The 15,729-nt window shown below is 38.4% G+C and overlaps 1 protein-coding gene across 5 annotated transcripts in view; it reads right to left on the bottom strand.

Annotated features, from left to right (window-relative positions):
• FKBP15 (FKBP prolyl isomerase family member 15) overlaps positions 1–15,729 on the bottom strand; it is a 55,649-nt gene that overhangs the window by 16,745 nt on the left and 23,175 nt on the right. For all 5 annotated transcript variants that reach the window (XM_067743603.1, XM_067743604.1, XM_067743602.1 and 2 more), the window contains exons 9-18: positions 15,532–15,678; positions 12,657–12,787; positions 12,118–12,175; positions 7,805–7,912; positions 5,286–5,388; positions 4,694–4,800; positions 3,100–3,214; positions 1,604–1,713; positions 1,188–1,295; positions 577–671 (exon numbers count right to left, since the gene is read on the bottom strand). In XM_067743603.1, coding sequence (XP_067599704.1) covers positions 577–671; positions 1,188–1,295; positions 1,604–1,713; positions 3,100–3,214; positions 4,694–4,800; positions 5,286–5,388; positions 7,805–7,912; positions 12,118–12,175; positions 12,657–12,787; positions 15,532–15,678 — 1,082 coding nt within the window. The remainder of the gene's footprint in view (positions 1–576; positions 672–1,187; positions 1,296–1,603; positions 1,714–3,099; positions 3,215–4,693; positions 4,801–5,285; positions 5,389–7,804; positions 7,913–12,117; positions 12,176–12,656; positions 12,788–15,531; positions 15,679–15,729) is intronic.

Below are 15,729 nucleotides of genomic sequence, written 5' to 3'. Positions count from 1 at the left end.
ACAAGGAGGGAAGAAAAGAAAGCCACTCCCCTTCCCCCTTCCATGTGGGAGACAAGAGACACTGGAGAAGAGAAATATGGGAGGATATTTTAAAGTGAAATGCTGCTGTAACATGTTCCCCTGACCCCTCCCCACAAAAAAAATTTTCAGAAGGATCTAGAAAAATTATACAATGCTTGGGTTTTATGTGGAAATCAGTGAAGTTCTGGTTGATAAAATAAGAGTCAGCCCACACAGAAGAGAGAAGAGGACATCAGGAGTTTTCTAGGCACTAACACTGCTTTTACAGATGAGGAAACTAGAGCCGGTGGGAATAAATAAAACGCCCAAAGCCACACAACAAATGAGGAGCAGAGCCAGGATTCAAACGCAGGTGTGCATTACATCACAGCCTCCTGAGCCCTTTCTCCTGAAATCCGTTCAGTCAACAAGCAGTAATTCACATGACAGGCAGGAAACAGAAAAGAGCAGAAATACACATAAACTTCTGTAAACAAACATGCTTATTTAACTTGGGCATTTACAAACTAAACCCTTTTTTGTCCATCCTAGCCAGTGCCCCGTACCTGTCATTACCTCTGATTTCGTTCAATTAGTTCACTAATCTTGTCATTCTGTTCTTCTATCCGACTGCTCTTTTCAAGGATCTCTTGCTTCAATCTTTCATTTTCCTAATTCGAAATATATGACGTTTAACTTGTTAAGAGAGAAGCACCAGATAAAAGGGAATACCAGATGATACTATTACACCAGATGATACTAAAAAATCTAGAAAAATCTAGAACTTATGTCCACATAAATATAATACTTAAAACAATGTATCAAATTCTACCTGATGGATACAAATCACTACATCCAATAGACTAAATGTATAAATGGCTATAAAATGAAGCGGGAACTTTGGAATATGGTCAAAAAAGAAATGTTTCCTTCTGATAATAGAGTGATAAGTCACTTGGAGTAATTAAGTCATAATGGATTTTCCAGAATTTCCCACCTCCGTGTGGCATTTATCACATGCTCTTATTCCTGGAGTAGAGGTTTCAAACAGTAGTACAACTCCAGAGAGAGCAGCGGCAAGATCTCCAGGTTGAGTGCTCTGTTCTTTTTTTTTTTAATGATATACTTTTTTTTATTAGTTACCTATTTTATACATATTAGAGTGCTCTGTTCTTGATCACTCTCACCTGAATAATTCGTTGGATGTTGCTCATAATCATGCTTGTTTCCATTGTCACCGACATGCTAGGAATGAGCAGGGAATTGCTAGTGGTACGTTTCTGTAACTCTTCAACCTACAAAAGGAGTGTCAGAAAGACTTTTCATGACATTTTTAAAAGGAGAAATACAATTTACCCAAGGTCTGACTACTTTTTTGAGGGGGTTAATAAGTTTCTGAGACAATCTCCAATGTAAGCAGGAGTTTTCTTCTGCTAACTGGATCCCCAAATAAAACGACCCTTCGAGGGAAATAACTACTAACTACTATGAATACAGAAAACCAGGAAGAGTTTACCTATAGCCCTGGTTGCTCCCTGTTTGTATCCCCTCTTTATACCCCCACTTTCAACACAGCCCCTTAGTCATGAGATGACTCAGTCACCTTAGTCATGAGATGATCCATTTTATCAGCCACTTTGCTGACTGCCATTCGAATTTCAGTGTTATGTTGCCGGGCTTCAGTCATGAGAAATGAAGCCATGTCACCTGATCCTGAACAGACATTAGCCAAAAAGAAACTTATGAAACTGTAGCAGAGGATACTGTATGAAGAAAAGCCAACAGCTCTATCAGCAGAAGAAAGAAAGAAATGAACATTTCCAAATACTGGAAAATGCTGTAGGTGACTTACACTGTCAGGAGAAGATGGAGAGGGGTTAAAGGCAAAATGGCTCCAAAGCTAACAATAACCAGCTATCCTCCTGCAAAATGCGTCAAGTGATACAGTCTGGGTCAAGGGCACAAGTTGTGCACTAGCAACTCAGATCGCTTCTCCATTCACCCAACTGCATGCCAGGTACTAGACCAGGTACCAAGGATACAGCAAGGAATGAAACAGGGTTCCTGCCCTTGGCAAGGTCAGTCTGGTGAGGAGACTCACGTGTAAACAGATCATTATAACAGAGTGTTGTAAGTGCAAAGAATGAACCATGTACGAGGTTACAAGGTACAAAAGAAGCACAGAGAAAAGCAAGATTAACTCTTTGGTGACACACGTATACAGTTATGTCTCTGGAAGGAGAGCAGAGAGGGATGGTAACAGGAAGCCTTCACAGAGGAGATGACAGATTCAGTGGTTTCCCAGATGGAGAAGGGCAGGGCTTCCAGACAAAGGATGCACCCAGGAAACCCTTACCACTCCAGGACCATACATTTCATTGTGGGATATACTTGCTTCTTCCTACCACTGTCCTAATACCCAAAGTGATTACTGTACAAAAGACAAGCTGCAGAACAAGAAGGCAGGATACCATCCCAGCTGTGTGCATTTTATTTTGCTTTGTTTTTTACACTAGGCAACCACACTTGTACATGTATACAAGATATCTGAAAAGTGACCGTTTCCTAAGGTCAGGGGGGTTTAATGATGGAAAAAAGTAACTTCACTTCACACCTTTTTGTGTTGTTTGACCTTTTTATAAAAGTATATTCTTTTCACAACTTTAAAATTTTAACAAAATAGCTTTCAGAGATACTGAACAGTCATCATGGTTTCTCCCAATTTCCTCCAATGTTTTTACTCTTTTACTATTAGCTATGAATTCTACAGAGCAACTCTGAGAGAGGAATTAAAAAGGGCTGGCAGGAGAAAATGCAAGAAACAAAACACAGAAAGTGGCCATGAGGGTTTTTGTGGGGATGATGTAAATGTTCTAAAGCTGGATTATGGTAATAGTTGCTCAACTCTGTAAACATCCTAAAAAAACCCATTGAATTGTACACTTAAAACGAGTGAATTGCACGGTATGTAAGTCATACCTCAACTAACTTGTTTAAAAAAAAGAAAAGAAAAAAAGGGCAGAGATCTACTGGAGTCAAAATGAAAAAGGGATGGGAGGGAGGAAAGCACAGCAAGAGCAAAAGATGAGAAACTCCTACCTTGAAAATGAGGAGACTGAGAGAGCGGTGCGGGGTACAAGGGCCGGACGGGCTGCAGCTGGGAAGCAACAGCTGGTGCCTGAGGATAAGCATAGGCTTGCATACCTGTATAGGGCTGAGAAAATGCCAAGTTACAGATGGCTTATAAAACAGTCATATCTCTCTTTTCTGCTTAGTTTGTCTTGGATGGAATAAAGTAGATAAACTGGAAGTAGACTCAAACTTATTGAAGCTGGAGATGTATGAGACCAGGGTTTGGTATTGGGTAATAATTGCAGCAGGAGAGTCATGTATGTAATCCAGTGATGCCTGGTCACTAAAGTCATACCTAGAGAGTGAGGGAAGCATGTCTCAGGTCACTCCCCAGTCCTCTTGAGATGATTTAATTAAGTAGGAATTCATCCCCCGGCCATTGGGCCTATTGATGGTCTAAAAAAAATTTAAAACTAAGCAAACGATGCTTGGTTTCATTAAGGTAAAAGAAGAGGTGTTCACTGCGATTCCAAACTAAAGTCACCAGTTTCCAAAGGATGCCTCTCCCCTTCCAGATTGTGATGCTTATCTGTATGACCAAGAGCTCTCATTTTCCTCTGAGCCTCAGCCACCTCAACTATAAAATGAAAATAATAATACCATTTCTTAGGGTTGTTGTGTGGATTAAATGAAGCGATATATAGGTAAAGTTCCTAACAGCTCGTAAGTAAGTGCCTGGAAGACAATAAATGCTCAATAAACAGCAGCTATCATTTTAGTGATGATGGTTATTCTTCCTTGAATTAAGGAAATCCAGCTCATTTCCAGGGATTGGTATAACCACCCATCCATTACTAAAAAAGAATCTTAGTCTATAGGATATAACTCTCCATTAGGTCCATTCAGGAGTGGGGAGAGGGCCAGGTAGGACTTTCCTCAATTCTGATACACCCCTTCCTAATGGGGCATAACTTGGCCACCATCACTCTGATCCCTCCATCAAGAATCACCAAGGAAGTGAGGGTCTGTTACCATGGGGAGTTAAGTCTTAACCATCAAATGTGTCAGGGCAAAAGAAAGAGTCCACTGTCCGGGCAAACAGTCAGCAGAGGCAGACAGGCTGTTGCCACTGCCTTCTGTGAAAACAGTAAAAACCTACTTTTAAGAGCTCACTTTTGGAGGATAACTAGACAAAGAGTTCAGCTGTATTTTCATACAGCCTCCATCCATTGACCTCCACCACAACCGTTCTGCTGAGTGGAGTGCAGAATCTTGGCCTATCAGCTGTTTGACAGAAGAGAACACAGAAGACTTGAATCTATAGCCCTCAATTAGACATGTGTGAAAAGGAAAACAAACAAACATTGCTTGGGCTTTTACTATGTGCCAGGCCTTGTGCCAGGTGCTTTGCTTGTTCTTGCACAAAATCTTTACAACCACCTATAAGGTAGGTAATCCCTTGCTTGTTTAAACATGAGAAAGTAGGAGTTGAGGAAGGAGAAAAATCATAAACTCTGTGAGGAACTGGTACAGTACAAATCGTGCAAGAAGAAGAAAGGAGACTGCCTAGAACCATAATCAATTATAGCTTATAACTGATATGGTTTAAAAATGTTGTTACCTGAAAGGACTGGGCGTTTCCAGATACAGCTGAGTGGGAATCATGAGATGCAACTTGCATCAAGGCAGCAGACGGTGTTTGGAGCCCAGAAACAGATGGCTGAGGTGCTAAGATAAAGCAAGAAGTTTTCACTGTTATCCATCCCTTGCTTCTTGGTACAAGTCTGGATTATCACCTTTCAAATCACCACCCTTCAGACTTGACCACTTCTCTCACCTAGTCTCCTAAACTCAGCTCTACTGGAGTCTCAGCAATGGGCTAGTGGAAGGAAATTGGGCATGCTCAGGTGCACGTGACTCAGACCTTCGACACCATCAGCTGACAGAAAGTGCAGAATTACACACAGGGAGATGGCTCATTAGCTGAGTGCTGATTTCCAAAACTGACAATGCAACACAGCAGAAGACACAGCAAGCAGACCAAATACATCTCCAGGTCTGAAAATGCCCTACCCAGGGACAAACTGACAAGTTTTATACTCTAGTTCAGTTCTCAATACTAAAACAATGCAGCCTAACATTTTAAGGAACAATGATGACAACTTTGGTACCGACCCAATTCAAGGCCACAGAGCCTCAGAGAGGTTCCTTACCTTGTGAGGTCATCTGTGGTAGCACTGGATGGGCTGGCTGAAGAGACGGCTGGATGGACGGAGTCACCATAGGCTGCCCAGCTCCTCGAAGAGCATTCACGTCCTGCAACAGCATGAGCATTTTGGTTACTGTGTCTATGGGTCCTTAATTGAAGACTGAGGGTGACTGTCCACCCTAAACCTGCTTACAACCAGTGCTTTTAGGCAAAGAAGAGGAAGGAAAGGCAAGCAGGAAGGCAAGAGTTTAAGGTGTGGGCTATGGGAAGAAAGCACTCTATTATATACTGGAGTAGGATCCCTTCTCCCTGTAAATTATATCAAATAATCATAGTTAATTTCCAGTATAAGTTGTTGATGTTATTTTGTCTGAAGCAGCTAGAGTGACTGCTCCCCATAATGTATCATTTTGCAAACCAGCAGCTAGCTTCCTTCAGACTGACCTAGTCTGTTTCCACAGAATTAGGGCCTCTTACAAGGAAACCCAGGGAATAATGCAGCCTTTCTCTTCTGCCAAATAATATACACAGACCTCAAGGTACTCACAGAAAATCAGATAGAGTAGGATTCACTGTGCCTCATTACGATGCTGTTTTTGACAATATAGTTTTAGAGTGTTTTCCCCTCATTCTTTCTCTTCATAAAAGCCAAGCAATGTTGGTCCCTACTATAATTCTAAACAAAGTTAACATACAAACATCTTCCTGATTCATTCAAGGAAAAGAAAAACTTGAGGCACAATATACAGTGACTGTGATCTGCTATGCTACAGTTTAAGGGCTGAAATCTCTTTGACATTCTTTTACTTCAGAACTTCCTCTTGTTTCCCAATATTCTCAGAAATGTATTTTGCATTTCTGGAAAAGCATCCCAGTTTTACATCATTACATAAATCAACCTAAATGTCTAACAAAAGAGTAAAAGGCATCATGATAAATCAATGTAACAGAGCACTGGGTTATCTTCAAAGGTGATAAAGCTTTGTTTTATTTATTTACTATTTTTATATTACTGATATTAACATAAATGTTCATGATATAACATTAAGTTAAAAAATCAGATTATGAAACAACATATAAACAATGTCCTTTTTGTTAAATATGTTTCTTCTTTTTAATTTACATTACTCTACAATTAATAATTAGAACCTAAAAATTTTAATAAGAATATTATCTTATCCAAATTTCATTTCCAGAAACCAGATAAAAATCAATCCTATAACAGATCCCAGAAATCCTATCTTCCTTTAAAATGTTAAATCTACACAGAGCTTTTCCGTGAAGAAATAAAACAAAATTGTGAAAAAAAAAAAAAGCCTATTTTGAAAATTTTTTTCCTCAAAAGCATCACGCTTGCTTTGTTTTACATCAATATCAAAGAATCCTAAAAATTAATCACTGTTAAGTGTTTCAATTCAGTTGAGAAAGAATTATTTTATTCAATAAGGAACTAACCAATGGGAAAAGAACTTAGTTGGAATTAAGTTACTTCTCACCGTTCACCAAATTCCAGATGGATTAAATATGAAATAATAGATCTAAACATATAATAATAAATATTTTAAAAAGACATGTGATGTTTACAGTATCTGAAAGTGGGAAGGCTTTCTAAGCATAATGTCAAAAGCAAAAAACAAAGGGAAAAATTGATAGAGCTGATTGCAATAAAATTTTTGAACTTCAAAAAAATCATGCCGGGCTTCCCTGGTGGTGCAGTGGTTGAGAGTCCGCCTTCCAATGCAGGGGACATGGGTTTGATCCCTGGTTGGGGAACTAAGATCCCACATGCCACGGGGCAACTGAGCCCGTGCGCCCCAACTGCTGAGCCCACATGCTCCAACTACTGAACCTACGCACTTTGGAACCCGCACCACAACTAGAGAGAAGACTGTGTGCTGCAATGAGAGATCCTGCACGCCGCAACTAAGACCCAATGCAGTCAAAAAAAAATTAATTAAAAAAAAATCATGCCACATACAAAGCCAAAAGATACAACAGTGGTTTTTTTTGGCTGCACCTCATGGCTTGTGGGATCTTAGTTCCCCAACCAGGGATTGAACCCGTGCCCTTGGCAGTGACAGTGCTGAGTTCTAACCACTGGACTGCCAGGGAATTCCTACAACAGTGTGATCTTCATATTAAATTACATCAGTGGAAAAATCAACATTTCCCAAGAGAATCTAAACATTCAATCAACAAATATGAGTTCATTCTTTTACGGGTCAGGCATCATGCTGCCTAAAGGCTGATGTTTGCTGACAACAGAGATTTTAGTAGAAAGCTAAATTAACTACTTAAAACTGCCCAGTTCTTGTGGCAGATATACAGAATTGCTTCCATTTCTCAGGGGAAGTGATAATTATAGCAGAAACACATGTACCAATACCAACCTGTATCATTCTGAATATAAGCTCTCTAAATAATGATTCTGGGTTAGAGGCAGAAAAAGCAATAATTTCAGTTAAAAGAACAGAAGACAGCAACATCTGCACTATTCATTCTAAGACAGCCAGTGGGACATACTTCAATTTCTGAATCATTGGAATCCAGCTGTGGTGGAAGAATGGGCAGCATGGGCTGGCCCATTTTAGCCATCCGAGAGATCAACTTGGCCTTGACTGTATCCGGATTCTAAAAAGAGAGGAAAGTCACAAAAATCACTATAATCAAGGTTCATTACCTTCAGTCAACTCTACGTCTTTTGGCTCTTATATCAAATCTTTCAACAAGTCCCCCCTGCCTTATCTATTTGAAACTATCTTCTAGAAAATGAGAATTAAAGATTTCTTGCCTAGACGCATACATGGGTCACAATTAATAACAGTAGGAAAAATAATTCCCTATATGTTGGAATGGACAAAGTGATTTCATCTGTATTCCTTCACTGCAATCAAGTCTCCCTACCAGGCATAAGTATTCTCATTTTACAGATAAAAAAACTAAAGTATAGATTAAGGGAGGGAGGCATTTTAGATAATAGTAACCTCTCAAAAGCCCAAGAGCAACTCAGCAGATAAATATTCAGAAGAGATTTAGGGCAAAAAGAAAACAGGAGCTCTGTGTTCTAAATTCAGGTTCATTTAACACTGACTTGGCACTGATGACGTACTAGTCCCTGAGCTAGACGCCTCTGTATGCATTAACTGGTTTAAAGTGCAGCCTTCAGAGCAGAATGTATACTCCTAAGGGTGAACAAGATGATCTAATGAGTGTAAAAAGAAATGACCATGACCTCTATTTTAAAATTATTTTTAAGCTACAGTAAACATCAGACATTAAACTTGTTTACAGGGATGGAGAGTACTTTATGTATATAATTTGTAAACAAACATATACTGAGAGGGTGTATCATTTTTTCTTAACTAATGGAGACACATAATCAAAAAAAGTTGGGTCTATCAAAAGAGGACTAGTTATATAAACCAATATTCACACAATGGAATATTGTGATCTAAAGATAAAGAAAAATGAGGATGCTTTCTATATACAAACATGGAAAGATACTGTTATTATAAAAAGCAAGGTAGATAACATATATAATATGCTATTTTTTTGTGAAGGGGGGAAAATAAAATATACATTCCTATTTGCTTGCATCTGCATAAAGAAACATTGAATACATAAGAAACTAATAAAAGCAGTTACCCAAGGTTGGGGATGAGATAAAACAGGGTACATGGGGGCAGGGGTAGGAATGAGTCTTCTCAATGTATATCTTGTTATACTGTTTTGCTAACTGTGCCATGTGAATGTAATTACCTATTCAAAACAAAAAATAAAAACTTAAATGTAAAAAGAACCAAAAGATGGTTAATTTTATATTATGTGAACTTTGCCCCAATTAAAAAACCAAAACTGTAAAATAAGAAAGAAAAAAAAGGTTGGAGAGCACTAGTCTACGAAAAGTTACTGAAGCTTAGAAATAGGTGACAAAAGTAGCTGTGTCTCGAGACTACAAAAGAACTAATATTGAACAATCGTGGCTATTCAAAGATCTGAGATTATAAACTGTTTTTCAATTTTCTTGATTCTCTGGCTTAACCTTCTGGGTTTAGATCACTTTTTACACATATCAGATCAATTATTTGCTTAATTAATTTCTGCTTTGGACTGAATATAAGCAAATAAACTAGTGTTGGAGAGAAATTAATCATCAATTTCACTTCATACAATTATCCTGTTTCCCAATGTGGCAGGTGAAAGCCACAGAGCTTTAGAACTTGAAGCACTTCAGCTATCATCTCATCCACATGTAGTAAACTCAGATGCCTTCACGGACCAGGCAGAGCAGCAGCAAACACAGTGTACATCTTCTAAAGGTCTTCAAATCCAAATTTTACTACAACAGTATGCTAGTCTTCTCATGTTACAGTTGGGGAAACACAGAGGCCCAGAAACCTGACAGAAGTCAACTAATTGGTGAATTAGTGTAGAATTCCTCTGAGAGAATGAAAGTATGAAGATATGTAGCATTAGCAGTAATTATGATAACAGAGCTAATGTTAATTGAGCTCTTACAATATGCCAGACACAATACTAAAAACTCCATAGGCATCATTTCATTTAAACCTCATAAAAATCTCAAGATTACTGAAGACAAGCTCTATGTAGGCTTTGAGCTTAGTGCTTTATAAACATATCACGGGAACACTTAGAGGGGCTGTGAGAATTATTTCCATTTTTTTTGTTTTTTATTTATTTTTTTAATAGATCTTTATTAGAGTATAATTGCTTCACAATACTGTGTTACTTTCTGTTGTACACCAAAGTGAATCAGCCATATGCATACATATGTTCCCATAACCCCTCCCTAGAGCCTCCCTCCTATCCTCCCTATCCCACCCCTCTAGGTCATGGCAAAGCACCGAGCTGATCTCGCTGTGCTATGCTTCTGCTTCTCACTAGCTAATTATTTTACATCTGGTACTGTATATATGTCGATGCTACTCTCACTTTGCCCCAGCTTTCCCATCCCACCCCGTGTCCTCAAGTCTATTCTCTATGTCTACATCTTTATTCCTGCCCTGCAACTAGGTTCATCAGTACCATTTTTTTTTTTTTTTTTAGATTCTATGTCCACGCATTAGCATACGGTATCTGTTTTTCTCTTTCTGACTTACTTCACTCTGCATAACAGACTCTAGGTCCATCCACCTCACTACAAATAATTCAGTGTCCTTTCTTTTATGGCTGAGTAATATTCCATTGTATATATGTGCCACATCTTCTTTATCCATCCGTCTGTTGACAAACACTTAGGTTGCTTCCATGTCCTGGCTATTGTAAATAGAGCTGCAATGAACACTGTGGTACATGACTATTTTTGAATTATGGTTTTCTCAGGGTATATGCCCAGTAGTGGGATTGCTCGGTCATATGGTAGTTCTATCTTTAGTTTTTTAAGGAACCTCCATAGTGTTATCCATAGTGGTTGTATCAATTTAGATTCCCACCAACAGTGCAGGAGGGTTCCCTTTTCACCACACCCTTTCCAGCATTTATTGCTTCTAGGTTTTTTGATAATGGCCATTCTGACCGGTGTGAGGTGCTACCTCATTGTAGTTTTGGTTTGCATTTCTCTAATAATTAGTGATGTTGAGCATCTTTTAATGTGCCTCTTGGCCATCTGTATGTATTCCTTGGTAAAATGTCTATTTAGGTCTTCCGTCCATTTTTTAATTGTATTGTGTATGGTGTTACGTAGTGTTCTAATTTCATTCTTTTGCATGTAGCTGTCCAGTTTTCCCAGCACCACTTATTGAAGAGGCTGTCTTTTCTCCATTGTATGTTCTTGCCTCCTTTGTTGTAAATTAGGTGACCATATGTGCGTGGGTTTATCTCTGGGCATTCTATCCTGTACCACAGATCTATATTTCTGTTTTTGTGCCAGTACCATACTGTCTTGATTACTGTAGTTTTGTGGTATAGTTTGAAGTTAGGGAACCTGATTCCTCCATTTTTCTTTCTCAAGATTGCTTTGGCTATTCGGGGTCTTTTGTGTTTCCATACGAATTGTAAAATTTTTTGTTCTAATTCTGTGAAGAATGCCATTGGTAGTTTGACAGGGATTGCACTGAATCTATATATTGCTTTGGGTAGTATAGTCATTTTCACAATATTGATTCTTCCAATCCAAGAACATGGTATATTTCTCCATCTGTTTATGTCATCTTTGATTTCTTTCATTAGTGTTTTATAGTTTTCTGAGTACAAGTCTTTTGCCTCCTTAGGCAGGTTTATTCCTAGGTATTTTATTCTTTTTGTTGCAATGGTAAATGGGAGTGTTTCCTTAATTTCTCTTTCTGATTTTTTGTTGTTGGTGTATAAGAATGCCAGAGATTTCTGTGCATTAATTCTGTATCCTGCAACCTTACCAAATTCATTGATTAGTTCTAGTAGTTTTCTGGTGGCATCTTTAGGATTTTCTATGTATAGTATCATGTCATCTGCAAACAGTGACAGTCTTACTTCTTCTTTTCCAGTTTGTATTCCTTTTATTTCTTTTTCTTCTCTGATTGCCGTGGCTAGGACTTCCAAATTTATGTTGAATAAGAGCGGCGAGAGTGGACATATGAAGAAGCTGAAGACCAGAGAAGTCAGATAATTTCCTCAAAGCCACATGCTTATAAGAATAAATATTTGAATCCAAGTCTGTTGATGCAGAAGCCCAAGCTAATTTATACTGACTCTCAAGTAAGGGAAAATGAATAAAGTAACCACTGATTTCTAGCCTAAATCAACATTTTTCAACATTTTTTTTCTCTAACCTACTATACCCTAGGCACATGAAACCCTTCTAGCCAACTGGGGATGAGGAGATAGACTTATATACTCACTGTATTTACTGTAAGCTGTTCACTGAGGGAGTTAGATTTGGAACGAAGAACTGACTCCCTGAAAGCAAATAAGACATATCCTAAGATAAAAACAAAATCCATAATCACGAGTCTAGATTATACTGTATAAACAAATTTTTTTAAAATGTTTGCCAATTTAATCTCTGTAAAACAGAGTTTTAACTCTTCTTTAGTTTGTATAATTTCTGAAAGCTAGTGAAGATGGACAATTTTCCATTCAAATGCTTATTATTTACATTTCTTTCCTTGGATATATATTTTGTGTTTATACCTTCTGTCCAATTTTCTTCCAGAGTTTGGCAGGTATTCTTTTATATCTAAGTTAGTGCTTTTATAGAGTATGAATATTAATCCTTTGTCAGAAAATCTGATGCAATTACTTTCCCCATTTCCCTCATCCCATTTTTTCCCAATTATTTAAAATTATTTTAGTTTTCAACTATATCCCTATTTCTGAACCCCTCTAAGAATCATTTACATGGACAATAAAAGAGCTTTATACAACTCCAGTATCTTACCCTGATTTGAAAGGAACAGATGTGGACGGTGACACAACAGGATCAGCAGCACCAGGTATGGGTGAAGGGGCTGCAGAATCCCGGGAACTAACACTGTGCCCATCAGAGCCGGAATCTCTAGCAAATTTGACCTAGGGAAAGATCAACCACAGATGGAACAGGCTAATACACCACAAAAAAAGGCACGCTTCCCCCTCCATTCTCCTTTCATTTTACTTATTCTTCATTATACAAGTCATTACCTAGTCACTGTAGGCAAATCAGAAAATGTAGATAAGCCAAAAGAGAAAAAAAAGGTAACAATCACCTGCATTTCAACCACTAAGCAATAACGTTTTTAGAATTTTGGATGTAATATTTTGCACTTATATTATCTGTGTGTGCGTGTGTGTGTGTGTAAGTGCGTGTTTTACAACAATGGGGCCATACCGTTTTGTACCCTGCTTTGCTTACTCACTGATATATTAACATATTTCCATGTTAACTAAATTATTATTTAGTTAACTAAATTATTAATCGACAACATCCTTTTTAACTACTGAAGAGTAGGTCTAAGGGTCATGCCCCTAACTGTTATCATCTACAGGAAAAAGTCTCCAAAGGATTTTGGGAACACAAGTCATAAATATCTATGTTATCATAAAATATATTTCACCAATTCCTAGTTGTTGGATATTCAATTTATTTCTAATTTTTTCTATACAAACAATACTTCTAAGAATAGCTTTATCTCTCTTCGCACATAATAATTTCCAAAATACAAATTCCCAGAAGTGAAATTGTTAGATAAAAGGTATGCTTATTTTTAAAACTTTTGATATATACCATTAAATTTCACACCGTAAAGGGTAAACTACTTTATACTCCGTAAGTAGTATATAAATCTTTCTTAACACTCTTGTCACATTGGGTATTATCGTTCTGTATCAGCCTTGTCAGTTTTTTTTTTTTTTTTGGCCACGTCTCACGGCTTGCGGGATCTCAGTTCCCCGACCAGGGACTGAATGTAAGCCACGGCAGTGAAAGCCAGAATCCTAACCACTAGGCCACCAGGGAACTCCCCCAGCCTTGTCAGTTTAATAATCAATTTGTAATTCTTTGATTATTGGTAAAATAGGGTATTTTTTTCTTATGTTTACAAAATGTCAGTCTTAATGGATTCAAAATGGTTTGTTATCTATTACCACCCCTGACTTCCTCAAACTCAAAGGAAAATTGAGAAAGAATATAAAAGCTGTGAAAAAGGCAGCTGGAAGCACATCAGTCAAAGAGGACTGGAATGCCCACCAGAGATAAGGGTGTCCAATTAGGAAAGAGTCATTAATAAAAAATGCATATCCTGGGCTTCCCCAGTGGCGCAGTGGTTGAGAGTCCGCCTGCCGATGCAGGGGACACGGGTTCGTGCCCTGGTCCGGGAAGATCCCACGTGCCGTGGAGCGGCTAGGTCTGTGAGCCATGGCTGCTGAGCCTGCGCGTCCGGAGCCTGTGCTCTGCAATGGGAGAGGCCACAACAGTGAGAGGCCCACGTACTGCAAAAACAAACAAACAAACAAAAAAAATGCATATCCTTTGTTGCAGCAGGAATAAAGGAATAATCACAATGAGGATGGTCATAATATTTATTTGCATTGTACTTTATAATTTATAGTCACAAACATTATCACATTCAGACTTAATAATCAAAGTATAAAGCAGAGTCTTTTTTTTTGGTGGTGGGGGAGGGGGAACATTAATTAACCGCCATTTGTTAAAACTTTATTATAGAAATTATTCTTGATAAAATTTTTAAATGGTACAAAGGGTAGAATGTAAAAAAGTAGAAGTTTCTGAACTCCATTTCCATTCTCCAGAGAAAATCATTTCATTTCTTTTAATGCCTCCAGAAATTTTATATGAATATATGGGCATATACATATATTCATTTGTATACACACAGACACACAGACACACAAACACAAGATCATACTACCATACTGTTTTTTGTTTGTTTGTTTGTTTGAATGTATTTTTGGCTACATCGGGTCTTAGTTGCAGCATGCAGGATCTTCATTGAGGCATGCGGGATCTTTTGCTGCGAGGCGCAGGCTCTTTGTTGTGGTGCACAGTCTTCTCCCTAGTCGTGGTGTGTGGGTTTTCTCTAGTTGTGGAGTGCGGGTTCCAGGGTGCGTGGGCTCTGTAGTTTGCGGCACGTGGGCTCTCTCGTGGTGCGGGAGCTCAGTAGTTGTGGCACACAGGCTTAGTTGCCCCGTGGCATGTGGGATCTTAGTTCCCTGACCAGGGATCGAACCCGCATCCCCCGCATCGTAAGGCGGATTCTTTACCACTGGACCACCAGGGAAGTCCCCCCATACTGTTTAGCAACTTGCTTCTTTCACTTAAAAATAGATTTTGGATATTCTTTAAGAACTACATAGAAGTCCACTCTATGAAGAACCATAATTTAACCAGTCTCATAATAATAGACACTTAAGCTGTTTCCAGTTTTTTACTATCACAAACAATGTGGCAGAGCGAGGAAACTATGTATCTATCTCTATTTATCTATCTATATATAGGTATCTTTGCACTCTTAAGTAAACATGTTGATAGCATACACTTGTAGCCATAGAATTACTAAATCAAAAGGTGTGAACATTGGGCAGGAATCACTATTTTACAGATAAAATAAAAAGGTTAGTGTAGAGAAGTGACTATGAATACAGAGCCAAGAAGGACATAAACCTTGGCCTTTAGATTCCAAAGCTGTTGTTCTCTCCAACTATACCATTTCTACTTAAAAAAAAAAAAGATATCTTCAGAATCTTTTTCGACACATTGATTTATTCATTTTACTTAACTAGCAAAGAGGACTCATCAAACACAACATTTCACTCACCCGCCTAATCTCCACCTCGAACACCAGGATCGAGTCTGTTGATGGAGTCCATCCTATTACCCCTTCAGAGCCAGCAGCGCAGGCTGGCGGGATGATAAGCAATCGCTTCCCTCCTTTTCTCATGCCCACCATTCCATCCTCCCAGCTCTTTAGGAATCAGAGAAGAGGAAAAGCTCATCAGATACAAACCTTTTCATA

The sequence above is a fragment of the Pseudorca crassidens genome, chromosome 7 (genome assembly GCF_039906515.1).
Source record: "Pseudorca crassidens isolate mPseCra1 chromosome 7, mPseCra1.hap1, whole genome shotgun sequence".
Taxonomy (NCBI): domain Eukaryota; kingdom Metazoa; phylum Chordata; class Mammalia; order Artiodactyla; family Delphinidae; genus Pseudorca; species Pseudorca crassidens.
The sequence above is the reverse complement of the archived record's forward strand: the minus strand, read 5'-3'. Positions and strand labels throughout refer to the sequence as shown.